Raw genomic sequence first — 27538 nt, 5'->3', positions numbered from 1 at the left:
GTTTGATTCATATGGTCTGGTGTGTGTAAATTTAGAACAGTAATTTCATTGAATTTTGCGCAAAAGCTGAATTCTTACAGATTACATATGGTGAATTACTGACGGCATTGTCTGTTTTTTTTCTGCAATACTTTTATTGAATGGCAAAAAATCACTGGCTCTCGACAGTGTAACTGGGAAACATTTCCGCATTTGCATGGTTTATTTTGTTCACAATTGCCTACGCGTTTTTCGAAATGAAGATCAATAAACGGGGGGTTGTTGGTGACTCATGAGTACTTCCGTAAAAAACACAGCCACGTCCAGTCGTTATAAAATGTATTTTATTATTGCATACAACGGACAATATGCATCACGCTCCTCTTATATACCTTACAGAGAACAGACGCTCGCGGTGGAACCTTGGTTGCTACAGCAACAGAACGGAGACTGGTCCATGACGGACTCTGGACGAGGTGTTAAGGTGGACTAGTTTCTCTCCCCTCCCCCCCAGACATCAGCATCTTCACTTCTAGTTTGAGAACAAGAACTGGAGCTCGCTTTCACTTCCTTGTCTGCGTTCCCGTTTCTTCTGTGGGTCTGAGAGATTAGGCAGACACAGAAAAAACCATTTGCATAAATACTTATTCAACGTAAGAGTCAAGTAGATCATATATTTTATGCAGCAACCTTTAAAGATGTTTCCTGTTGCATAGCATTTTGTTTTTGATTGGGCTTTAAACAACAACCTCTTTTCAAAATTACATTACAATTTTAAATCTGGGGAAAAGGAGGATTTTCATTTTTTATGGTTTCACAGATTGAAGTTCCCCTCTCTCTCTCTCTCTCTCTCTCTCTCTCTCTCTCTCTCTCTCTCTCTCTCTTTCTCTCTCTCTCTCTCTCTCTCGTTGTGGGCCAGATTGCTGTCACTAATCTCCACTTGTCATGAAAATATCACAATTGAAATTGAATGCAATCATATTACCTACATACATAAAACACAAAGTACATGAACATTAATTTTTTAACAGTGTATTGATTACCTTCCACATGCCAATTCAGGGTGGACTGTGAATTGTGTGGTTGTAAGGAGCCTTTCTGCTGAGCTCTCCTTTACCAACGAATGCCGAGCCATCCTTAAGGCATAACAAACAGCATCAGGGAAGAGAGAGAGGAGGAGAGAGGAGGAGAGAGGGAGAGGGAGGGGCAGGCTAGCTGCAGGCATTACTGAGCACCATCCGGAGAGCGTGAGAGGAGGGGGAGCATAAACATCACTCTGACTGCAGCCGGAGAGGCCGAGCGGCACGGCGACGAGATGGTGCTGTTCTGAGAGCCCAGACCGTGGAGGAGCTGGGGACACGCTTCGTAAAAAGGAAGGGGACTGGGAAAGCGAGAGAGAGAGAAGAGAAGAGGTAGAGAAAGGCAGAAAGAGAGCGAGTGAGGAAAAAGAAGAAAAGAACAAGAGAGAGAGGACAAGAGGATCGGAGACCCTGTGATAAGCTTGACATGCGAGTGTATCCCCAGCTGCTTGGCATTGTGGGCAGTGGCCGGAGTGAGTGTGTGTATGTGTGTGTGTGAGCGTGTGTGGGCGAGCGGTCTTGTCGGTGGTGGCGGGACATTTTAGACTGGAATGTGTCTCGACTGAGCTCGCAGGACTTCCGGGAAAATGCTGGGGAAGGACTATATGCTTGCCATCATCATAGTCAATTATGATGGTGAGTACACTGCTCCTCTCTCTCTCTCTCTCTCTCTCTCTCCTTGATTTCTCTCTCTTCCCCTCTCCCTCCCTCTCTGTCTCACTTTGTCTCACCGTTGGCTTGTCTCCGAGTAGGAGGACGGAAGGTGCGACAAGGCTGAGTCCTTGTTCTGGTTTGAGTTTGACTGCTGTTGTCTCACTCCTGTCCACCCAGTAAGTGACACGGGTGCTGTGTCATTCCAGCACTTGAGTCGTCCACCTCGCATGCAGAGACTTGGGCGAGACAAGTTTTCAGAGATGAGATGGGTTCTGGTGCCGGTGCCGGTGACTGCATTTGGCCATGGCTCCTGCCCCACGCTTCGGCGGTTTGGCTGATGTCATGTCGTAACTCAGCAAGTGTGTGTGAATTACGCATCACTGTAGGCCACCTGTGCACTCCCAGTCTTCAGAATGATCATGCTGGCTCCAAAAAAGACCAATGAAATGTGTTTTTGTAATGCACTTTGGGGACATAAACCCAGTAAACAACTATATGCTCCAAGATTGTTCCCTTATAGGAATATTACATTAATACAGATGTTACACTCATGGAACATTTTTTTTGGTTATGGAAATGTTCCAAAATGTATTCAGAACATTGCAGTTTGAATGTTCTGGGAATGCTAATTAGTGACCAGTTTTATTTTTTTAAATGATGTCTAAAATTGACAGAATACAGTCCTCTAAAATTGCAAACCACACGTTAACCACAGACATATAATGTTATAAGGACATCCCATTTACATAATGTTTAGAACTTTCCATGTTTGGCGTGGTTTGTGTTCCCTGTCAGCTGGGCAGCAGTGGCTGGAGACAGCAGACATCTCTGCTATGTGCTGTGAGTATAGATGCCTGTGCTTGACAGAGAGACTGTTGTCAGGTTCATGTAACTGCTGGACCGGAACTTAAGAGATGTGTTCACATCTCAGTGTTTCAGTGTTTGTGGCCTGAAGACCATGTATGCCTGCACACAAACACACAGATACATGAGTCAATGCTAAATGTTATGTGATTCGACAGAGTGTGCTTTAAGATGTAGGGGCATGTAGTTGTCAAATCATAGGTGGTTGTCTAGGTAACTGTTGCCCTTAAGATGGCTTGCACAGCTAGGAGAGACCGAGAGAAACAGAGAGAGAGGTAACTGTTACCGATAAGATAGTTTGAATAGCTAGGACAGAGAGAGAGAGAGAGAGAGAGGGAAGAGGATAGTATTTCCAAATTAATTACATCACTTAAGGTGTTGCAGGTGTTTTTCGGAAGAGCACTGCTGAAGTTAAACCCAGACGCTGCTTTCCCTCCCTACAGAGACTTGTCCTGAAGACCTGGTGGTGTGTTGTCCTGGAGACCTGGTGATGTGTTGTCCTGGAGACCTGGTGATGTGTTGTCCTGAAGACCTGGTGGTGTGTTGTCCTGGTGACCTGGTGATGTGTTGTCCTGAAGACCTGGTGGTGTGTTGTTCTGAAGACCTGGTGATGTGTTGTCCTGGTGACCTGGTGATGTGTTGTCCTGGAGACCTGGTGATGTGTTGTCCTGAAGACCTGGTGGTGTGTTGTCCTGAAGACCTGGTGGTGTGTTGTCCTGAAGACCTGGTGGTGTGTTGTCCTGGAGACCTGGTGGTGTCTTGTCCTGGAGACCTGGTGGTGTGTTGTCCTGGAGACCTGGTGGTGTCTTGTCCTGGTGACCTGGTGATGTGTTGTCCTGGAGACATGGTGATGTGTTGTCCTGGTGACCTGGTGATGTGTTGTCCTGGAGACATGGTGGTGTGTTGTCCTGGTGACCTTGTAGTGTCTTGTCCTGGAGACCTGGTGATGTGTTGTCCTGGAGACATGGTGGTGTGTTGTCCTGGAGACCTGGTGGTGTGTTGTCCTGGAGACCTGGTTGTGTCATGTCCTGGTGACCTGGTGATGTGTTGTCCTGGAGACATGGTGGTGTGTTGTCCTGGTGACCTTGTAGTGTCTTGTCCTGGTGACGTTGTAGTCTCTTGCCCTGGTGACCTGGTGGTGTGTTGTCCTGGTGACCTGGTGATGTGTTGTCCTGGAGACATGGTGGTGTGTTGTCCTGGTGACCTTGTAGTGTCTTGTCCTGGAGACCTGGTGGTGTGTTGTCCTGGAGACCTGGTGGTGTGTTGTCCTGGTGACCTTGTAGTGTCTTGTCCTGGTGACCTGGTGGTGTTTTGTCCTGGTGACCTGGTGGTGTGTTGTCCTGGTAACCTGGTGGAGTTTAGCCCTCGTGCTAGATACCAGTCCAGAGTGGATGTGAGCCAGGAGGTGCAGAACCATCTGCCTCTCCTCTCTCCTTTGGATGAAGGCAGATTGGTGTTTTCATCCCGCCCCTTAATCCCTTCAATCTGACCTCTACCACACACCACTACACAGATTACGCTCCTCCAGATACAGGCGTCCTCATCAGGGTGGGTAAATGGTGCTTTTAATGGACCTTTAGGCTTCTCTTTATTGTCCTAATGGTCTTTACTTAGAAGTCCTACTATCACTTACATGTAGGTCAGTCTCTTTAGGCTCTTGCACCGCCACCCTCCCCATACTCACTCCTGCAGCTACTGTTCATACTACATTCAGTATTCAGCAGTTAATGAACAGTAATTGCTACATAGCAGTCCTGAAACCTAATATGTAAATAATAAATCAGGAGTTGAAGAGGTTAAACCTCTCTATCCATAATGGCTACCCGGCCTTAATGGTGCAAGACGGTCCTGTTCTGCTGATACCCGGCGCCACTACTACCAAGCCTGGGGCGATTCAGTGGCTGCAAAAGGGTGGGGTGGGGGGTGGGGGTGTTATAGGATGTCCCTTACTGCAATCAGCGTGATCGCGCTGTCTCAGGTACAGCTGTCTTTGTGGGCTCCTAGGAACTCGGGCAGTGAGTCCTGATTGGCCACTTGGGAGCTCTTGAGCATCAGCTAGTTTGGCAAAGCGATCCAAGATAGCCGCACGTTCTCAAAAGTGAGGTGGGAGGATAAAGAGGAGTTGGACACCACCACAGCCCATCACGCTGGTGCTCCACCGCTCTCTCATTCCTTCGCTCACTGTGTCCGTTATCTTAGAGTACTTTGTGTGGTCGGTTTTTACCACTAGCATGACCGTAATGCAATGCTGGTTCCTGCTGCAAATCATCAATAAATGACAAAGATTTCCTTTCCGGTCTCTCTCTTTCTCCCTTTCTCTGGTGATTAATACAGCCTATTATTAGAGATACACAGATCTAAAATACACAGCGCTTTGCATTTAGATATTCCAGTGTGTGTTTTGAACATGTGTATGCGTGTGTAATTGATGCAGCAAAGGTTGTACAAGTTCATGCTGGTGTTCATATCATAACCACCTCAAAGATGAACTGTCAAATTACTGTTTTGTGTGAAAAGCAGCAAGGCATTGTGTGAATTAGGGATGTAACAGCCAGTGCAGTGTCTAAACAGGAAGTGATGAGTGAGAAGCGTGTTGTCATAAAGACATTGGCCACTCCTCTTCACATCCCTGGGACACGGGCTCCTGTGTCACTGGGATGTTGGGATGTTCTGCAGAGCTGAAGACTGCAGCTTCAGGCCATACGTACGCGTTCCTCGGCTTTTGCCAGTCCTCAGAACACCGATGCTGTGTGCTTGGGCACTGTCGTGTTTCAGTACGTTAGGTACACGCATCGCTGGAGGTGACCGCACACTTCAAAAGGTCTTCACAAAGGGCGCATTCGGATTTGTTCTGTGTCACGATTGTCGTTAATAAGACATGGAGACATGGAAATGAATCTGTACACGACTTTGAAAGTGGAAATCTTTTATTGCATAATTTCTGCAATAAACAAATAAATAAATAACATTTGAGCAGATGAAGGTACTGCAGGGTCAGATCGGGGACAGTGATGAGATGTTTTAATATTTATACATTGTTATTGTATAAATGTCACGTTTGTTTGTGCTGGGCTGGAATGGGGAGAGTGTGGTGGAGTGTGGAGTGTGCAGTGTGCAGTGTGGAGTGTGGAGTGTGGAGTGTGCCATTACCACTGGCTCTCTCACACTGTGCTTTGTCACTGCCTGCTGACGCCACAAACGACGCGCTGGCCTGAAATACTCAAAACGTCATGGCAACACAGAACAGTTATTATGGGCTGTTGGGGGAAGAGAGTCTGTGTGAGTACATGGAAAAACAGAGGAGATTGATCAGGGCTTTGATGGATTCCTGCTGTCACACACGGTCACACACACACACACACACACACACACACACACACACACACACACACACACACACACACACACACACACACACACACACACACACACACAATCTCTCTCTCTCTCTCTCTCTCTCTCTCTCTCTCTCTCTCTCTCTCTCTCACACACACACACACTTATACATCCCAGTATAAGAGTGATGGGATGAGGTGATACAATGAACAGGAGATTCATCATTAAAAGTAGCTGGACTCTGTGTTCACCGTGTAATTCAGGGATTATTATCGAGGTATAGGGATTATGTAATAGAGCTTTGCATTTGTGTGTGTGAGTGTGTGTGGGTAGATGGGTAAGCACATTTGCTATCCCCGTTCCCTCTTGTCTGTGAGAAGGGAATTAGCAGTAACTGAACGGAGGTGGTTTGGAGGTGCTAACGTTGGGGGTGAAGATCTTGCTCTCCACGGTTCAGGATGACCTAATTGCTAGACAACACTGTGCCAGAACTCTCCATTCTCCACAGAAACGAAGCTCCTCCACCTTGTTTACCTTGTCCAGCTGTCTTACCTGCTGCGGCATTTAGCCTTATGAGGAACAAAGGCCTTCTGTGTGATCAGTGGAACCATGTTAACTTCTATTTAAACGCGCGCGTGTGTGTGTGTGTATGTGTGTGTGTAGCTACTGTATGTGCTACTGTATATACAGGTAGTGGGAGTCTTGAACTCTCCAACCGTGTGTATATATTCTATCAGATATTGCGTAATTCTGTTTATGTCCTTCAGTGCTCACATCATGAGTTTACCACAGCGGGATTTATTGGAATATTATTTGTTATTAAATGTAACAGTAGTATAATTGCTCTGTGAATGAATAGAGAGCTTACAATGCATGGTATGTATTATATTTAATTATACGGTATAATTCCAAAATGGAGGCAATTCATAACTGCATCTGCTGAGAACTGGAAATTGCAGATGTTTGTGAGTTATCAGTGTAGTAACATTGGTGGCTCACAGCCTGGTCTTCAGGAGGATGGGTTCTCTCTCATGCCTTTAGACTGGGGGACGCATTATGGTGTTGAGATATCGTCACTGTGCACCAAGGAAACATACTAAGACTGACCTATTTCTCATTATTGCTCTCATTATTGCTTACTTGCTTGTATGTATACACACACACACACACACACACACACACACACACACACACACACACACACACACACACACACACACACTACTGTGCTGTCAACTGTACCTACTGCATTATCTCTGGAACGTGGCTGGAATGGTCTAGCATCATGCTTAATCACTGATTCAGGGTAAAGGCTCAGGCATATTACAACACTCCCGTCTGCAGTGGCTCTGTCCCAGATGTGTCCCTGACTGAGTCAATGATGTGTGTGTGTGTGTGTGTGTGTGTGTGTGTGTGTGTGTGTGTGTGTGTGTGTGTGTGTGTGTGTGTGTGTGTGTGTGTGTGTGTGTGTGTGCGTGCGTGTGTGTGTGTGTGTTTGAGTGTGTAATCGAGAAAGGAACTGCGAATGAGTGGGAAATGAAGAGGATAGATAGCTGTGGATAGGGGATAGATAGTTCTGGATAAGGGATAGATAGTTCTTGATAGGGGATAGTTCTGGATAGGGGGTAGATAGTTCTGGATAAGGGATAGATTGTTCTGGCTTTGTTTCACTGACCGGATGGTGATCTTATTTGGTCTTCTGGTAGTGGCAGTGACCAAAATTGTCACAATGATCTCTCTCTCTCTCTCTCTCTCTCTCTCTCTCTCTCTCTCTCTCTCTCTCTCTCTCTCTCTCTCTCTCTCTCTCTCTCTCTCTCTCTGTCTCTCTCTCTCTGCGTATGTGTGGGCACCTGTGGGTGGACTCGCTCTGTGACATGTTTGAAGTCTATTCATATTCAGTATCTCTTCCCTTTTCTGTGCTCAATGTCTTCATATTTTCACATCTGTCTCCACGGAAATGAAGGGCACAAAGTGCGCTTGTGGCTTCAATATAATAATACGATTATAATCTGAACATGACACTTCGACCTGAACATGGAGGAAGTGCATAATCTTTCTGCAGTTCTCTTCCTGACTTCCTGTTCATGTTTAGACTGAAAGGCTCAAACTAGATATGAAATACTGCCCCACACAGGTCAGGGTGTGTATGTGGAACTAGCAAAATGTAGAACTATAAAGAACTATAGTAGTACAGTAGCATGGCATAAAGCCGCCTTAAACGTCTGCTCTCTTGAAGATGATATCTGGAACGATCAGAGCTTGGCCCCAGACTCAGATCTGCCTCCAGGATGGCGCACCATACGGGACAGCGCTGGCACCTACTACTGGCACGTGGCCTCGGGCACCACGCAGTGGCAGCACCCCTCCTGCGGTGAAGAGGACGGGCAGAGTGTCAGCGCCGCCCTCACCACACACCAGCCCAGCGTGAGTGCCCCGCCTGCCCCCGCCTGCCCCCGCCTGCCCCCGCGCCTCACCCACAACCCCCCCCCCCCCCCCCCTCGCTTCAGGGTCTTTATTCAGGGTGTCATGTTTTTGTCATTTGTTTATATCAAATATTATATATAATGAATCAAATGTATAAATGTCATGGCATGCAGTAAAATAATGCAGCGTCTGAAGGGCAGGTAAGACATGTCACATAAAGAGGAGAGAAAAGGTGAAAACACTACACTACACTACACTACACTACACTACACTACACTATACTACTCTACACTACACTACACTACTCTACACTACACTACACTACTCTACACTACACTACACTACACTACACTACTCGTTCTTGTGTAAAAATGAAATAAATAAATAAATAGTGAAGTACTTCAGGCTTTGGGGCAGCGGAGGAAAGCAGACAGCAGTCAGGCAGTGGCAGGTGACTCAAGTATTATGCCGTAGTTTGGTGAATTTCCTGACAGAGTCACACAGGAAATACCGGATCTTTTTTAACTTCATGAAGAAAAGGGCATTCTTTATCCAGAGGGAGCCAGAAGGTGGACTAGGATTTTACTAGCAGACTAGAAAGTGTGCATCTGTAAGTCATATCAGAAAAGCCGTTAAGTTGGTGAAACTGGTGGCCAACAGTCAGGTTGGGATATTGGTGATCTAATTGCTGAGTCATAGTTCCCAAATATGTGGAGGAGAAATTACAGTTTTTCTCGATTGTTTACACACATTGTCTGACAGCATGCCTCATACTCTCAAAACTCTACACACAAATCAGAAAAACCAGTGGTGGACAGTAACTAAGTAAATGTAATTCGTTACTGTACTTAAGTAACATTTCCATGTATCTGTACTTTACTCAAGTACTTTTATTTGGTAAGACTTTATACTTTTACTTAACTACATTTCAAAGCGAAAATTTGTACTTTTCACTTCGTTACATTTACAGAAACATCTCGTTCCTTTTTCATTTTTAAATCAACGTTTAATAAAATACCGAAAGGTAAAAGTGTACCATGTCACAGACTATAACCAATCAGCGCTCAGTAAGAGATTAAGATTTGTACGCTAAATGGCTGAGGATCTGACATGGCTGCAACAGATGTCTTCCCCCAACACCCCGGCCTTATTTAGCCGAAGTGTTTGTATTCCTCGAAAAGAAGAATTATTTGTATTCCTCCTCTGCATTCCGAAGAACACATCGCTGTCATCATTTATGAACTCGCTGTCAAACTTGAAAAAACACATCGAAGTAAGTTCACCATTAGATTAGTAGGTTTATATACCCCGGTTAATTATATCACATTGAAGTACACTACATTTAACAGATGCTTTTATCCAAAGCAATGTGCTAGTACCCGAATTGCAATCTGTGGAGATGCTAAGCGCCAGTTTAACACAGGAGACTCCCACATCAAACGTTAAAGCCGGGGACACATACACGCGAATTTGGCCAAGCGAAGCGAACTTCACAATTTATTCATATGAGGGAGGCGAAGGCAAGTAAATATGAGCGAAGCAAAATTATTAAAATTATTATTAAAATTATTATTATCAGGGTTGGGGGGCGGGGCGGCGGCCTGTGTGTAAAATGTTGGCGGGGGTGGCGGCGAGTGTAAATTGTTGGACACAAATTAAGCGTTATATCGCGATCGATCGCCAGTGGTTGGCGCCACAGCGAACTAGTAACTCATTGAATCATAGATGTAGATCAGAGGTAAATAAACTAGATTTTTTTTCAGTGTGAGAAATCGGATGTATGTGAAGTGTAGTGCGAGTGAAAACGGTCTCTGGTAAAGACAGTCAATGCGTGTGTCTCACGCTCATTGCGTGAGAGTTGGCAACTGATTATTATTATATTAATTATTCGGCCAAGTTTAATATTATGAGTTCAGTTGGTAGGGCTGCACACAGTTCTAGTTCTAGGTGATTATTATTATATTAATAATTATTAATTATTTGGCCAAGTTTAATATTATGAGTTCAGTTGGTAGGGCTGCACACAGTTCTAGTTCTAGGTGCTAGAGCTTCTAGCTTCCCTGTCCCGCCATGTGGTGGACAACGTAGAACCTCAGAAAAAGTCCCCCAAGCTGGACTGAAGTGGCCAGTTCGAAATTATTGTTCTGTTGGTGGTGAATTATGTTTTTATATAAAACTGTTTGTCCACTTGTCTACCTTTCTAGTGTGAATTATTAATATGGATAAAGTTTGGAGATGAATGTTGTGAGGATAATATAGGCTAGTTTTGTGTATTTTGTGTTTGCTAGGCAAATGTAAGGCACTGTTTCCTGTTCACCTTTTGATCGAGTAGGCCTAGGGGTTTTGATGTGACGCTAAGAAAAAAAAGGTTTTTACTTTTACTTTTAATACTTAAGTATTTTTGAAGGCAGATACTTTTGTACTTCTACTCAAGTAAAAAATTGAGGTGAATACTTTTACTTTTACTTGAGTAATATTCAATGCAAGGTAACTGTACTTTTACTCAAGTACATAATTGGTGTACTTCGTCCACCACTGAGAAAAACACACACACAATGGGCAAAACCCCTCAGTTCTCTTTCAAAATGAAACTTTACAGTCAGAACAATATTATATCTTCTCAAAATGGTATTTTGTTCTCAGATGACACACACAAACCATCATATGAATAGACATTTATAACAACTGGTTGAACACTGATGTGCTCAATGTAAAACACTATGATGAATGGAAAACACTTCTTCTCCATTCATCATAATGACTTAGGCCTTTTTTGTGCAGTGTTACACTTACTACAGACAGGAAATACATAAGTGCATTGTAAAATATTTTAGAATAGTGTTTTTATACTCAGAACACACATATACAGTAACAAATATATTTTATTTTTTCCCACAAAAGCAATGTACACAGTGTACATCCCACCCAACACAAAGTTGCACATACAGTGGTCTACATACACAACAACAGAAGAGTTTACTATATACAGTTACAATTACAGTAAAAAAAAACTATGTTGCATACAATGGCACGCTGGCCAATGATATTCCTTCCCCTCCTTCGTCCGTCTTTTTGTGAGGTTGAATCCAACCTCATCAGTGAAGATGAATTGGTGCTCCACTGCATCTACCTCTAGCTCAAAGATTCTCTGAAACACACATGACAGTATCAGAAATAGACATGGAGGAGTCACTATTGTGAAGCACAATCATTATGATTACAATACTGAAATATGTATAATTTATACAGTGTTGAGGGGATACATCAGTTGTGAGATTGTATAGGGCTTACTTGCACATAGTTATATCTCAGTTCTTTCACTCTTTCTGAATTGCGTTCAAAAGGCACCCTGTAGACCTGCTTCATCCTCAGATTATTTCTGCGCAAGACACGGTCCAGCGTTGATAATCTCACCCTATCAATATTTTGAAATATCTCGTTGTTTTCTATTATTTTTCTTTGTATTTTCCATAATGTTATGGCATTATTTTCTAGGACCATGTTCAGGATTTCAGTTTCCTGTTCAGGAGACAAAAGACGTTTCCATCCACCTCGTGTTGGTAACCTTTCAGTTCTGCAATACAAATAGTAAAATACTGTAAATACTGTGTAGGAATACAAAGTAGGAATACATTTCCCAAATACTTGAAACATACTTTATATTTACAGTCCTACAGAACAGTCCACAGGCAATACTGTACTCATTGAGTACTGTATTGATATGCAGTACTGCAGTTTCCTACTGAGAGTTGATTTCTTACCTGTTCTCATTACGGAAAGTCCGGATGATGGATGCTACAGTGTACCTACTCACATTTGGCTGTACTCTTTGCCCAGCCTCCCTCATTGTTAGACCATAGACCACATGGTCAACCAAAGTGGCTGGGATCTCATCAGAGATTACGGTCCTTGGCCTTCCTCATCCTCGTCCTCCTCCTCTTGCTCTCACTCCTCTGGCTCTCCCTCTGTTTTCACTGTTGGCATCCATTGCTCCAAAACAGAAGAGCTCACCACCAACAGAAGAGCTTTTGCCATTTTATGCTAAAGCTCTGATTGCTGGTTGTACACATGTGTGACAGGTGTTTGCCGATATGATGAGTCAGTGTGCATAGTAGGACAATTAACTTTAGAATTTTGAATAACAGTGTGTTCCTTGTGAAAACAAGAGATTTACTTCATGAAAATTATGCCAAATGCAGAAAATTGTGTGTAGTGTTTTGAAAAAAGTGTGTTTTAGAACTGCAATTTGAGTGTAAAGCAGGAATTGTGCTTGTAGTTTAGTAGAATTGGTTCAGGGGGTTGGTGCAATAGTTACATGTTGTGGTCATTGTGTCCCAATTACCAGTATTAGTGTGTTAACAATCGAGAAAAACTGTAAATTCTGGGTCAATAGCAAGGTATGTCTGGACTTAAATCAGTGTTGTGTGTAGAACACTCTGCACAGCTCTGTGACATGTTCATACGGACAAACTGGGGATTTGTGTCATTGATTCACAAGTCTTTGCCTCTACATCAGTGGAAACATCTTGGGATCAGATGGCACACAGGGGCTGCAGGTTGAATCAAAGCGTTCCAGCATCTCATGTAGACTGAGATGGAAGTTGAGAAGAACATCTAGACTAAAGTTCTTTGGCCTAGTTGATCAGATTTGCTGTATTTGTCGGACGATGTCAGTCTGATGTCAGTCTGATGTCACTGAGACCTGGGTGGCAGGCAGGGTTGGACATATCTGAAGACAAAGGCAAGCAGGAAGATTGTTTCCAGGGTGATGGTTTCTGATCGTAGATGGAAAGTGTCCTGGATGGAAAGTGCAGTGGTGTGGGAGCAAACTGTCTGTCATTATGGAGTCTGTGAGTTAGGAGATATGAGTTAGAAGATGTGAGTTAGGAGATATAAGTTAGGAGATGTGAGTTAGGAGATGTGAGTTAGGAGATGTGAGTAAGGAGATGTGAGTTAGGAGATGTGAGTAAGGAGATGTGAGTAAGGAGATGTGGGTTAGGAGATGTGGGTTAGGAGATGTGAGTTAGGAGATGTGAGTTAGGAGATGTGAGTAAGGAGATGTGAGTTAGGAGATGTGAGTTAGGAGATGTGAGTTAGGAGATGTGAGTTAGGAGATGTGGCTATTTCACAGAGGTCCTTTAAGGAGTTCAGTAATAACAGGTGGAGAGTGGATGACCATAGGGACCTGGTGCTGAGTTCTGTGAGGAAGATTATTGCAGCTTAATAGACTCTTAGGGTGGAAGGATGGGACAGAATTGATATTAATGAGAAAAGTGGAGGAAATATTCAGCTATCTGATGGGAATTGGAATGATGTGGGAATGGTATGGAAATGGTATAGAAGTGCTGGAACATGGAGTTTCAGGTGTAGTACTAAACACGTGTTTCTTTCAGTAATAATAAAATCTGAATAACTTTTCATTACAATGGGATAAGGATTTTAGGAGACTGTCTAAGGCCTAGAGTGGTGGGCTAGCAGAGATATCTAAAAGTAAAAAAGATATCTCGTAAGATATCTAAAAAAAAAAGAAAAAGAAAAAAAAAACTCAAAAACATTACAAATTCAGGACATTTTTGCAGAAAATACATCAACACCAAAATACACCCACATTGGGAATTCTCGGTGTGACTTACTGATACACCTGTTTTGTACATGTGTGAGTAAGAGTTGGTTGTGAAGACGTGAGTGTGTGAGTGTGATGGAGCAAGCACAAGCATGACTGTGTGATTGTGAGAATCCATGCTATGAGGGTGTGTGCGTGTGTGAGTCTATGTAGTGGTGTGAATCTCTGATGTGTGTGTGTGTGTGTGTGTGTGTGTGTGTGTGTGTGTGTGTGTGTGTGTGTGTGTGTGTGTGTGTGTGTGTGTGTGTGTGTGTGTGCATTTGCGGTAAAACCCCTCTCCTCTCTCAGAGTACTGGAGCAGAAGGGAGGTGTGAGTCCAGAGGTAGACTAACAGGAAGCCCCATGGCCTCCCTCAGTGACAGGTAAAGGCTCTCTCCCTCTCTCTCTCTCTCTCTCTCTCTCTCTCGCTCTCTCTCTCTATCTCTCTCTCTCCCTCTCTCTCTCTCTCTCTCTTCCTCTCTCTCTCCCTCTCTCTCTCTCTCTCTCTCTCAGCACTGTTTATTGCAGGGGTACTCAACTGGCGGACCGCGGTCCGGATCCGGACCCGAACGCAGTCCTGTCCGGACCCAATCTCATTCCTGATTAACTGGATACGGACCAAAACAAAACCGTAACATTTATTTCAGGGCTATTGAAAAAACACTCCGTCACGAGTGTACATTTGCCACCCCGCTCAACAACTTACGTTCGCGCCCCCCGTCACGAGTGTACGAGGGTCAGCGCGGCGAAAATAACGTAATCGCTGAGGCTCCGCGTGTGCGCGAGTGCCTCGCGCGCTGTCGGTTCGCGAGGTCGTGCACCTCTCGAATTTTGTAACTTCGCGCCGCGCTTCAGCGCAATGAACAAAGTCACGTTTTCAGGGTTCATACACCTTTATAAGGTGGAGTTCAAGCACTTGTACGTCACTTTCAAGGTCCATTTCAATATTTCCCAGCATGTTAAACATAATTAAGTTAAATATTTATACATATACTCGAAATAATTCGCTTTTTATCACATTATTTAATGGTTGTTTATTTTAAAAAACGCCCAATCTTCACGTCTTCACGTTCTCATGTTTCGTCCTGGAATTACAAGAGGCTCGTATTTGTTAACTTAATACAAGAGAACTATTCAGTCAGACATATTTGTTGTGAAACCAAGTAGTTACAATTTCAAGCATTATAAAGTACTTTAACCTAAATTCCAGCACTTTTCAAACCTGAAACACATAGCAACATTAAAATTGGTCAGGTAAATGTCCATTCCACTGTTTTGAGGGGTGTTTCTACCACATATCGTTTCGGACAAAACACCACAAACCCCCCCCCCCCCCCCGGACCTCAGGTCAAAGGTATCTGCCAAAATTGGACCGCGGACAAATTTAGTTGAGTACGCCTGGTTTATTGCATATGTTTACTGAATATCACCCATGGGCTTGTCCTTAGCATACAGATGCATAAGCATGTAGTATATACAGTATATGTTTAGCATTGCTTTTGTGAATCCATCCATGTGTGTTGTGTGTGCATGCATGTGTGTGTGTGTGTGTGTGTGTGTGTGTGTGTGTGTATAGCTACTGTAGCATGGGAGCAGAAGATGAGTCATCCGTGAGTGAGACTGCGAGATGAACTTTCCCTGATCTCTGAACGTCTCTCTTTCGTGTGGTCCTTCATTAAAAGTCCGTGGTGTTAACTGATGTAGTGACGTCACCTCCTTGCTTCATGAGCCACTCGCTCACCTGAGGGCGAGAAGCACCTGGCACTCGCTCATTAAACGCAGGCTCACGGCAGCACACGAGCCCTACTGTCATTCAGGCACCTCCGTGTGTGTGTGTGTGTGTGTGTGTGTGTGTGAGGTCTCTCCAATTTTCAGAATCAGGGTGCTTCCTGTGTGGAAGACAGACAGACACACACACACACACACACACACACACACACACACACACACACATGCTCACATAAAAACAACACACACGGATGGATGGATGGATGGATGGATGGTTAACACAGTGCAATTACCCTGACTTCCTTTTGCAGCACAGAAGAACATGTGTGCTGATCCTCAGGCCCGTGCTTGTGTGTTCTCTCCCTCTCTCAGAGTGTCCTGGCAAGAAGACTACTTCTGCACCTTCATGGACCCTGACTCCAAGGTACCCTTCAGGGCCGAGCCTCCCTCTCTCCGTATGTACGGCCCTCTAGGGCCTGTGCCGTTAGCCGCCCTGCCGCGTATGAGATGAATATCACATGTATCCAGAGGCAGAGGGTAAAAATACAAACGCTTCTCCAGTACAGACTACAGAGGGCAGAGTACATGAGAAGGTGATATAAAACCGTGCCCAGCCAAGCCAGGGTTGACTTAGTGGAGATGTCATTGAAGCATATGTTTGTGCTCAAGTGTGTGTGGGTGCCTGTGCTCGAGCGTGTGTTTGTGTGTGTGTGTACACCAGTATGCATGGATTTGTATGTATGGATGACCTCTAAAGTATGAAAGAGGCAATAATAAGGTCAAGGCTCCATTAAGCAGGCGTAAGAGGATACAGGTCACTATGACGACAAGCACAAATGGCCCCAACGAAATGCTCTTATATGGGACGTTGCTGGGACAAACTGTTCAGAGATGCCAAGTATTACCAGTATATTAGCTGCTGCGTTTCTTTTTGTGTAACCTGTGTCCCAGTGACAATACAGTACAAAAAAGTTTCAAAATAAGATTTACTGGATACAAATGAGAACAGAATTCCGTCATGTCCTGTGTGTGTGTGTGTGTGTGTGTGTGTGTGTGTGTGTGTGTGTGTGTGTGTGTGTGTGTGTGTGTGTGTCAGTGTTTCGCCGTGCGTTCACTGGGCTGGGTGGAGATCCCTGAGGAGGAGCTAGCGCCAGGAAGGAGCAGCCTGGCGGTCAATAACTGCATCCAGCAGCTCTCCCACAGCAAGGCGGAGGGCCGCGACGCAGTGGGGGCCTGGGGGGAGGTGGGCACCTCCACCCTGCTCCACCCTTCATCTGCATTCCCTTAATATACTCATAATCTACTCCTTCATTACGGTTCATGGTGTAGTATTCAACCTTGTGGCAAATTCTGTGTGTGTATATATATGTGTGTGTGTGTGTGTGTGCCTACTAAGGGTCAGGACATGATGATGGTGCTAAAGAAAGACACACTCAGCCTTCTGGACCCCGCTGACCGTAGTCTTATCCACTGCCAGCCCATCGCAAACATCCGTGTGTGGGGGGTGGGCTGCAACAATGGCAGGTCAGCACTGCACCTCCCTCTCTCTTCCACGCCCTCCGCTTCCCTCTTCACTACTAACACTTACTATTCACTATTATTATCATCATTTTTGACATTGTTTTATTCCCACCATGCCTTCAGCTGATACTGTCAAACCGGTATAGATTTTTAAAACGATCAAACGTCCTTGTGCGTTCGAAACCGAGAAACAGAAGAGGACGGAGTCGGCTGGCCCGCGTGGCCCGTGTTGGACTGCTGCAGTTCCTCTTTCCACGGCAGCCGAGTCAAGGGCCATTTGTTCTGGGAGCAGAGCGGGTCTGGAGGCTGGAGGCGTGGCTTCTACTGCCTGCTCCATGCCATTGGTCGGGCTGTTGCGGGAGGTGATCGCACGGGTTGAAACAGAGCGCTGCTATTTCTGGTGCTGGTCGACAGCGCTTCTGGGAAAAACCTGCTCCATGTTTCCCCGTTGATATTTACCAGCCAGAGTCACGTGACCTGCTTAGATGATGCTATTTGCTTTCACTTATGAGTCTGGGAAAATGTGTTGCCTTCATATTCAGATATACTTTAGGATTATCTGAATTTTCCATAGGAACAGGTCATCTTAAGGCGAAGAAGTTGCACAGATAAAACAATTTATGCTTTTTTCCTCACTATTTAAAAAATACACACTTAACAATGAACTTTCTTTCTTTTTTTAAACCGCCACTCGTGAATACAGAGACAGGTAATTACCGCACCCTTTACTTTCTTAACCAGATCAATCGAACATGTCATTTGTGACGTTGCCGGCTTGCATATCATGTAGCCTAACGTCTAGCTCCTGAGTAGTTATGTCGTCTCTCATGGTCTCATGGAGTTCTCTCATTACCTACCGTCATGCTTTCCCTCATGTATCTTTGCTTGTTCAAGGTCAAGTAGAGATTAGGGAATGGTGGTGCTGGTTCTGCTCTTGATCTCTTTCCTGTGCATGTCCTCAGAACCTTTTCCCTTTCTGAATTTCTCAACATCCCAATCCTCTATGCTCCTGTCTACCAGTATATGCGCGATATGATTGGTGCTTTCCACCCCCTCCACCCCCTCCTCCCCCGAATGCAAATGACTTTAGCATGACAGACCAATCAGAGATCCAGCAGTAGTGACTGATGTTTTGTGGATATAATTCATTATAGACCAGGTCCCATCGGGCCATTGCCGACGTGATTCCTGGCAAATCCATGCAGATTTAATTACAAGCCACACTGATTAAATCCCTACAGAGACACATAGAGGACACACTGATATGTAAATGAATTGGCTAAGTTTTAATACAGCAGAGAGGGACGGAGATGTTGGTTTGAGAAGACTGGAGCATTAGGGCTTTTGAGTCCTTGTGGCATCACCAGGACTGGAAACATGAAGGCCAGCTCTAGTTCCATGAAACTATATATTCTTACAACTTATATAATTTGACTTCCCCCACAACAAAGGCACAGATTAGCTGTCAGAGAGTAAAGGAACACCTCACCCACAGCCGGAAACGTAATCGCCACTGCGCAACTGAACTCTTTGACCTACACCTTCTTCGAGATCGCAAACTTTGACAAAACGTCTCAGCAGGACAAAGCGTCCCTGAACTTCCAAGTCGCAGTATGTAGGACGAGCAGGAACGTGCACCAGGAGTCCAGAGATGCACTGCATGCAGCAGAAGAAGATGAGTCACGTTTACAAACCCAGTCACACCAATGCTCTTGAACTAAGTTCTAGCAGCAGTGTGGGTTTCTCTGTTAAGGCAGCACCAGCACTTTAGTATCTGTACAATTCTACACACACACACACACACACACACACACACACACACACACCAAACAGCAGCTGTACTGTCGCAACATATGCCTCAAAATAACAACTGGCCCATTTATTTAGCCTTAATGTTCTGGTGCAACAATATAAAGGGATCAGAGTAGCTATTAGGCTAGACGCCATGTCAGACTTAATAATGTGAATGCAGTGTTGGCAACGAGCATCCAGCGTAGTCCTGCGGCCATCACGAGTTTTCAGCCATTTTATTCTTTTTGCCCTTAGCTATGGGAATGAATCTATTGCTATATGATGAGTGATGGAAAGACTTGATATAAATCAAAATACAGCTTGTCATATGCCTGTTATGAGAGGCAATTGCCTTTAGTGTACACATCGGAAATTTGAGCTAAGAGGATTTACTGATATATTGTTTGTTGTTAAATCTGACAGTAATATAAAGTTGAGGAAAACAGCCTGAATTGTCAGAGTGCTTACAATGTGTGGTGCATATTGTATCTAATTCTACAGTAGATCTTCAAAGTGATGGCAATTCATATCTCCATCTGTTGAGAACTGGGAATTGCATATTTGTAGATCTCTGAGTTCATTCAGACAGAGGCTTGGAGAGGACCTGTGTGGTGCTTCACTGCCTGGTCTTCTGGAGGATGGACTCTCTCTCTCTCTCTCTCTCTCTCTCTCTCTCAGCTCATATGCTATTCTTTTTGACCCCATTCCTTAATCATTAAACAGCTTGCCGGACCTGTGCGAGCTGCAGTGGGCTGGCGAGAACCCCGCCAACATGGCCTCTGTGCGCGGGTCTGTCTGTTGTGCTGGCTCAGAGAGGGGGAACGGGTCATCGTGTTTATCTTTTCTCTCAGAAAAGCTGAGCATCGTGTCTGTCTGCATGGACCCGCTTTATTTTTAGAGCTCAGAAACATCCGAGCGTATTGGCTTGGATCAGCTGAGAGTGGCAGCCAGAGGTCAATGTAAACACCTACAGTGAATAGCAGATGCCTCCAGGTACGGTGACCTGGAGTGTGTCAGAGATTGCTGTACAGCTTGGTCTGTACAACTGCCCTTTCGGGTCTGCTCTGTTTCTACTTCGCCCTAAAGATATTTTGGAAAGGGGGTTTCTTGGTATGCTGATTGTTTAATTGTGTAATTTCACTGTAATGGTGTCACGGTAGACTTGGTGAAAAAGCATAGCTTAATAAAAGTTAAATGATAAATGTAATAATAGTTATATTTAATAACTAATAGATGTATGTGTTTGTCTCGCAAACACGTACATACATGTGTTTGTCTCACTTCTTTTGTATTCTTCTTTTGGATTCTACAATTTGGATTCTGCAAATAAATGAAATTTAAATAAGCACCACTTTCTGTATTAAACAAGAACCTGTATAATCTAGTCCATTTACATTGTCCAGTTTTAGCAAGTTCAAATGGTCTGTTGCACCAAGTCTAACTGGCATTCATTTCTTTTAATTAGAAATTACCAATTATGACTCCCCTGTCTTTAACATCTCCTCGTCAGTCTGTGAATGTTGTCCGGCGCCAGTTCAGACGAGGGGTGCGTAAACCCTCGTTCTGAAGATCTCCGCTCAGCCATGCTCCTCTGCGCCGGTGTGTGCGGGCCGGTAGATCTCCGGGAGTGGAGACACCTCTCGTCTGGCCTGCGGATCTCTGAGTGTGTGAGCTTGTGCTGTGGTCTGCTGTTCCACCGCAGGGACTTTGCCTTCGTGGCCAGCGATAAGGACACCTGCCTGTTGAAATGCCATGTGTTCCGGTGCAGCGCGCCTGCCAAGACCATCGCTACAGCCCTGCACGAGATGTGCTCCAAGGTGAGGGCTCGCGCCAGCGGGGCGGTGCCGGTGTTCGGGCTCAAAACAGGAGGTGGATCACCATATTCCAACAGTACCCAATCAAACCGCTGCACTGAGGGGAAAACATGTGTCTGTTCACTGTAGTAGCTGAAAGAGGGCAACGGGTCCTCGTATTTCTCTCAGAAACGCAGAGCATTGTGTGCATCTGCATGGACCCATTTTATTTTTAGAGCTCAGAAACATCCGAGCGTATTGGCTTCAGTCAGCTGGGATGGCAGCCAGAGGTCAGTTTTGGGTAACAGTGAGCCTGTAGCTGATTAACAAAACCATTAGCGCTATCACGGTGATGTACAGTTGTGATCAAATTTATTCAACCCCCACTGAAATAAAGTGTTTTGGCCAGTTTGACATTGATTTTGATCATTTCAGTCATCTTATTTACAATTATATCAAAGAGGCACTTATAAATTAGACAAACATAACATAATATTTATGATGGAATAACCACAAATGTCTTTACTGTGCTCACATCATTATCAGTTTTATTCAACCCCCTAGTGACATTATTTTTTAGTACTTAGTACAACATCCTTTTCCAGTTATGACAGCTTTCAAGCGTGAAGCATAGCTTGACACAAGTGTCTTGCAGCGACCTATGGGTATCTTAGCCCATTCTTCATGGGCAAAAGCCTCCAGTTCAGTCACATTCTTAGGCTTGCGCACTGCAACTGCCTTCTTTAGGTCCCACCAGAGGTTCTCAATTGGATTTAAGTCTGGTGATTGCGATGGCCACTCTAGAATGTTCCAGCCTTTCATGTTCAACCATGCTCTAGTGGACTTGGATGTGTGCTTCGGATCATTGTCCTGTTGGAAGGTCCAACGTCTCCCAAGCCGCAGGTTTGTGACTGACTCCATCACATTTTCCTCCAAGATCTCCTGGTACTGAAGGGAATTCATGGTACCCTGCACATGTTGAAGCTTTCCTGTACCATTAGAAGCAAAACAGCCCCAAAGCATAATTGACCCCCCGCCATGCTTCACAGTAGGCAAGGTGTTCTTTTGTTCATAAGCCTGGTTCTTCCTTCTCCAAACATAGCGCTGGTCCATTGTCCCAAACAGTTCTAATTTAGTTTAATCTGACCACAGTACACTGTTCCAAAACCTTTGTGGCTTGTCCCCATGACTTTTGGCATACTGCAGTCGACTTTTCTTGTTCTTTGGAGTCAGCAAGGGGGTGCGTCTGGGCGTTCTGGCATGGAGGTCTTCGTTATGCAGTGCGCGCCTTATTGTCTGAGCTGAAACTTCAGTGCCCACATCTGACAGGTCTTTTTTCAGTTCCTTAGCAGTCACACGGGGATTTTTCTCCACATTACGCTTCAGGTAGCGCACAGCAGTCGCGGTCAGGATCTTCTTTCTGCCACGACCAGGTAACGTTTCCACTGTGCCCTTTAACTTGAACTTGCGAATGATACTTCCGATAGTGTCTCTTGGAATATTTAACAACTTCGCAATCTTTTTATATCCATTGCCATTCTTGTGAAGAGCAATAACCTCTTCTCTTGTCTTCTGGGACCATTCTCTTGCCTTCACCATGCTTGGAAACACACCAGTAGATGTCTAGAAGGAGCTGAGTATCACAGTCCTTTTAAATCTGCCTAATTGGTGCTTATCATGCTTGATTGCTGCTCGTTGACATCCACAGATGTTTTCAATACCTGATGGAAAACACTGGAATGAACCTCTGTTCTTAGGAGTGGTAGTCGTAAAGGGGTTGAATAATTGTGTCAATGAAGAAATCACAAAAAGGCCATTTAATACTTTATGACAAAAAAAATTGATGCTATCTTAGTTGCATTTAGTTCTTTAACAAGTCCTTGTAAGATTTCATTATGAACACAATTACAAATGTGCACTGAATTCCATAAAACCCTTCGCAGCATTGGGGGTTGAATAAATTTGATCACAACTGTAAGTTGCTGATTTTTGCCTACAAACTGATTGAAGTTGCCTAGAAACATTAGCCAAAAACTCCAACCTTGATCACTTGGAATAGTTACCTTGTATAGCAGTTGCTAATGCATATTTACAAATCATGAACCTGAATCTCCCATTGAGCCGCACATGATTTCTTGATGTGGCTACATAACTGAACAAATTCTTCTTGGTCTCCAGCCCTGGGTAAGCATTGTGTGAGGGTGTGCCAAACCTGCCAGTAGGCGAGCGATATGGAAAGCGTTATGAGATTGGCCCGTCTTATATAAAAAAATAATGACTGAAAGTCCAACACAATGTCAATCAGCTGACAACATGTAGTTTTAATTTTGGAGACCATGAGATTCCCATTTCAGCCCTTTGTTATAACACTGTGATGAAAATAGGCAGTAAGAACCTACAGTTCTGTGTCCTTACAGACATACGGTGTATATTGACCCCTAATTATTTGTCTCCTCAGATCATGGCAGAGAAGGCGGCTATGCACCCATCTATGGTACGTTCTGTTACGATGGAGAGTATCTCCCCTGAGGACCTGCCTCACCAAGGTACAGGACCCACACAGATTACACTCCCCACCAACTTTAGAAAAAACAAAGAAACCTTCATTGTGGCTTCTAGAGGTACAGTTAGAGACTCCAGCCCTACTGATGCATGCCTGACACACGCGGTGTCTCTCAGCCGGCTTCAGCGGGGTTTTAGTGTCCCAGCTGAAGAGAAGGGCCACACTGCCACCACCACACCTGGTGCTCTTTCAGCCTTGGGTTTGTGCCAAACATGGTGCTTAGCGTTAAGGTCTAAGGAGTTTTATCAGACCATCGAGCCTTCTGAAATTCTAGAGAGTCTCATGCGCATGTTTAAATGTGTGTAATAAAAGGTCTGGTAGCGGACTCCCTAGTGTAGCTATTCTTGCTTGTACAGGCAGTTTTAGAGGACAGCCAGTTGTGGGCAGTTTTACAATTATTCGCTATTTTTATGCATATTTAATCATTGGACCCAGTATTTTCATTTTCTTTCAAATTTTCTTATATCCCTGGCTATCATTTACTACTGGTGTTTTTCAAGAGACCTGTTGGAAATTTCTCTTGGTCTTCATGTTGTGTATATCTGGAATGTCTCTCTAGACCCACTTAAACGTGCATTTATTTTGGTTTTGAGTCGTATTATCAGAGGTGGGCATTCCAAGTTCAGAAAGTAAAAGTCCTCACCAGGATTATACTCAGGCTTCCTGGATTGTGTTGATTCCACTAATTTTACCTGGTATTAGAAAATCCAGCAAGCTTGAATAAAATCCTGGGAAGGACTTTTACTTTCTGAACCTGGAATGCTCACCTCTGCGTATTATGTTCACGATTCACTTGCGTGCACATATACATGCAGTTATCCATCTTCTGTGCATTTTTAAGTCAACTTCTTGGATGCAGTGAGGCAAAAGGTTCAAAAATTCGAGGTGGAGTACGTCGGTAATCTTCCTGTCTCAAGAGCAATGGGTGAGTGTACGTTTTTATCACACTAAAGCTCTAATGAATCCATGCCTTCCTACCAGGTTAAATCGGACATCTTTACCCCCATGCGATCAGGTCAGGACCGAGCCATGAAAAGCCATTTGCAATCTGTCGCTGCAGGCTCAGAGCCATGAGAGGCTTGTGTTAGGGAGGGAAGGAATGGGCATGTTTGAGATCGCCGCCCTAGTGGTGAAACAGCATCTCAGCAGCTTAAGTGGAGAACACCATGACGGCGAGGTGCCTCCTTTGTCTCCTTGCGGAGAAGCACAGTCACGTGGCGAGGAGCTCCTCGTCTCCCTGTGGTCAGCGTGTTCGTAGTGCCCTCCTGGCCCTGCCCGCACAGCCGGGCTAAAGCCACACCCCCTCTGTGGCTAAAGCCCGCCCCCCCCCCCCCTTCCAATCAACTGCCAGTGTTTCCCACAACGTGAGAATAGATTTGTGGTGATAAATGTAGGTGGCTAATATTAGTAACCTATAACAGATTTAGCTATAGCTCACTGGCAAATTTATGTGTGTGTTTGGTTCAGTAAGTCGCGTTTCTTTGTCAATGAATTGAGTGACACCGAGGACACTGAATGAGTCAGTATTCAATAAGAACTCAAACATGAATGCATTTGTTTACGTTATCATCCTGAATGATGAGTTTATGTAATGTAATGTTATGTGCGGTAATGTTTTTTTTCATGCTGGCAGGGATGGAGGTGTTAAACAGGGCCATCGAGAGCATCCGACACTCCAGAGACAGAGATGAGTGGGAACCCATCGTCATCCACATATCGGACAAGGTGCTGTCCCTCTGGAGGGGAGAGGTAAAGGAAGACTGATCATCACCATAAGACACACAATGAGAGAACCCAAAAAGCATTAGCAGAATTAGCAAAACCCATTCAGTACCAATGTGAAATATTTGTCAGAAAACAGCTTTGAATGCAAGACCTGTTTCTTTTGTCCCTTACTGTGTTTGGTTTTCCTCTTTAGGATGGCGAGGATCCTTTCTGGGAGTGCCAAGTGCGCTATCTGACCTTCCTTGGAGTTGGTCAAGACTCACACACCTTTGCAGTGATAGTGGACGCCGGCACCCAGCGCTTTGAGTGCCACGTCTTCTGGTGTGAACCTGATGCAGGAATCATATCTGAGGCAGTCCAGGCTGCTTGTATGGTAAGGGGCACTGAAGTCTACCCATGGAATATTTTGGTAGTACTGAACATGACTACTAGAAGATGAGGCTTTGCAAAATAGCATCCACTTTTGCTTGTTTGGCGCCCTCTGCAGGTCCAGTACCAGAAGTGCTTGGTTGCACAGACCCCACCGCCAAGGTCGAAAATGTGGCGAGCCAACTCCAAAGTCAAGCGTGCCAACTCCATGGATGGTGTCCCCTTCCCTTCCTGTAACCAAGGACATGCAGCACCCAAACTGGCCTCCTCTAGCGTAAAGAAGGGAATGCTAGCGTTTTTCGAGACGTTTCGAAATAAACCGCCCATTGTACCCGCGCCCTGAGCACCCGATCGGTCGAGTTCAGGGTCGGGTGGGGTGGAGGGGGTGCTCGACGAGTTTGGGATGGGGGTGATTAGCATGAGGTACAAGGAGACAGGAGGACTGGAACGGGAGGAGATGAATGAGACACAAAATGAAAGGAAAAACCTACGACTAAACGAAACCAGCTCCTGGTTTCATTTTACATTAGAGATCACTGCATATTCTCCACGGTATGTCTTTAACAGAAAACGAGAAACCCAAGCACAGTGGTATTATGCGAGCACTATGTTTGCATGGGCTTGTACTGTACACCTGGCTGCAGCGGAACCGCTCCAAAACGAAAACACCATGGTGCTGTGCTTACACACTCTACTCATACGCTGAGGAGCAACCGGTCCTAGTAAGAGGCGTCCTCTTACTGACCCTGGACCAGTTTGTTCTAGGCAGGCCCTAATTCCCAACTATTACAAGGAAAATCAAGACATTAGGTCAGCGTAGTTCAGACGGCAGCTGGCGCTATCAGTGCTGCGGTAGTAGAAATGTGTGTCAACCCCTCCTCTAGAACACCTCCTGGGACAGCAGGATATTGCAATAATCTGTTCATTCAGTGCTCAGAACTGAATGGAACTATGTGAATTTTTCTTGACCTGTATAAGTGTATAGAATAATGACCAAATTCTGCTATGATAAATGTTTAGAGGTTAGAGGTTTTCTGTTTAGGTCACTCTTGTGTTCAGTCAGAGGAGCTTTGATTTCTGTCGACTTATTATCCATCATCCTGCTTTGACAAAGGGTGATGCCCAATGTTCTGACATACGGTCACCTCAAATAGCAAATCAGGCCAACCATGGAACACTCAAACGTCCCACACCCACGTTAGCTGTGTTCTAATGAAGATCTCTCCACAACAGATCAGCGATATGTTCTATTTCTGGTGAGCTGTTTCATCATTTGCACATGGACATTGGGATCCAAGATCTTCATGAATTGTTGAGAATGCTTTTGCCCCGTGATCCCTGAAGCTTAGTGGCACAATCGCATGATTCTGAACATTCCTGGAAATGTGAGGCTTTGCAAAGGGTTCCTTAAATATATAATTAGAGAGCTTTATCAGTTATGGCCAAGGAATTACTGGAACATTTAACAATAAAGGACCACACAGCTGGCATGAGCTAAACACGTTATTAGAACAACAGCAACTATGGTAGAACCATGTTAAGTAAAAAAAGCTAAGACACAGAATATTCAAGTACTGTGCTATGGCAACTTAAACCTTGACCTTTTGACCAAATGTTTTAAAAAGTGGGGCTTTTGGGTGACACTTGACCTTGATGCACCTGAGGTGTTGCTTTGCCAATCATACACCCCTGGAATGGCACTACAGAAACGTCCCCGTGTCAATAGGACTAATATATGCAACTGCTTGTTTCCCCTCAAGACATGTTATATGGCAAACCAACTCAGGTCTCCTTACTGCTAAGACACCAGTGAAAGCATGGGAAGAAATGAACCACACCTTCGTGATGTAAGCGATTTGTTCATCGAAGGCGCCTTGTCAGGAGAATTTTTTTAGAAATACTCTCATAATCTAGACATGTAGCATCCTGTGTTTAATTTCTGTTCTTTATACTCTCTATAAAGATATATCCTTCTTATATATTTGCAGTTCTTTAGCACAGATATAGGATGTCATGTAAAATGGAGTGTTTTTTTAATCATTATTGATATTATGTTGATAGTATTTTTTCGCACCAATGTATCAATCTGGATTACTCTTGTAGTGGTTTG

General features: G+C 44.5%; 1 protein-coding gene across 1 annotated transcript; it reads left to right on the top strand.

The window, feature by feature from the left end:
• The first annotated feature begins 471 nt into the window (after positions 1-471).
• apbb3 (amyloid beta (A4) precursor protein-binding, family B, member 3) lies at positions 472-27538 on the top strand. Its single transcript, XM_076980064.1, has 12 exons — positions 472-1694; positions 8149-8336; positions 14248-14321; positions 16039-16090; positions 16763-16909; positions 17063-17190; positions 20681-20795; positions 23230-23317; positions 24176-24259; positions 24968-25083; positions 25253-25432; positions 25547-27538. Exons 1-12 carry the CDS (start codon positions 1646-1648, stop codon positions 25769-25771), a joined length of 1446 nt encoding a protein of 481 aa, XP_076836179.1. The 5' UTR covers positions 472-1645; the 3' UTR covers positions 25772-27538.

This window comes from Brachyhypopomus gauderio, chromosome 18, assembly GCF_052324685.1.
Source record: "Brachyhypopomus gauderio isolate BG-103 chromosome 18, BGAUD_0.2, whole genome shotgun sequence".
NCBI lineage: Eukaryota > Metazoa > Chordata > Actinopteri > Gymnotiformes > Hypopomidae > Brachyhypopomus > Brachyhypopomus gauderio.
This window is presented reverse-complemented; position numbering and strand designations above follow the sequence as displayed.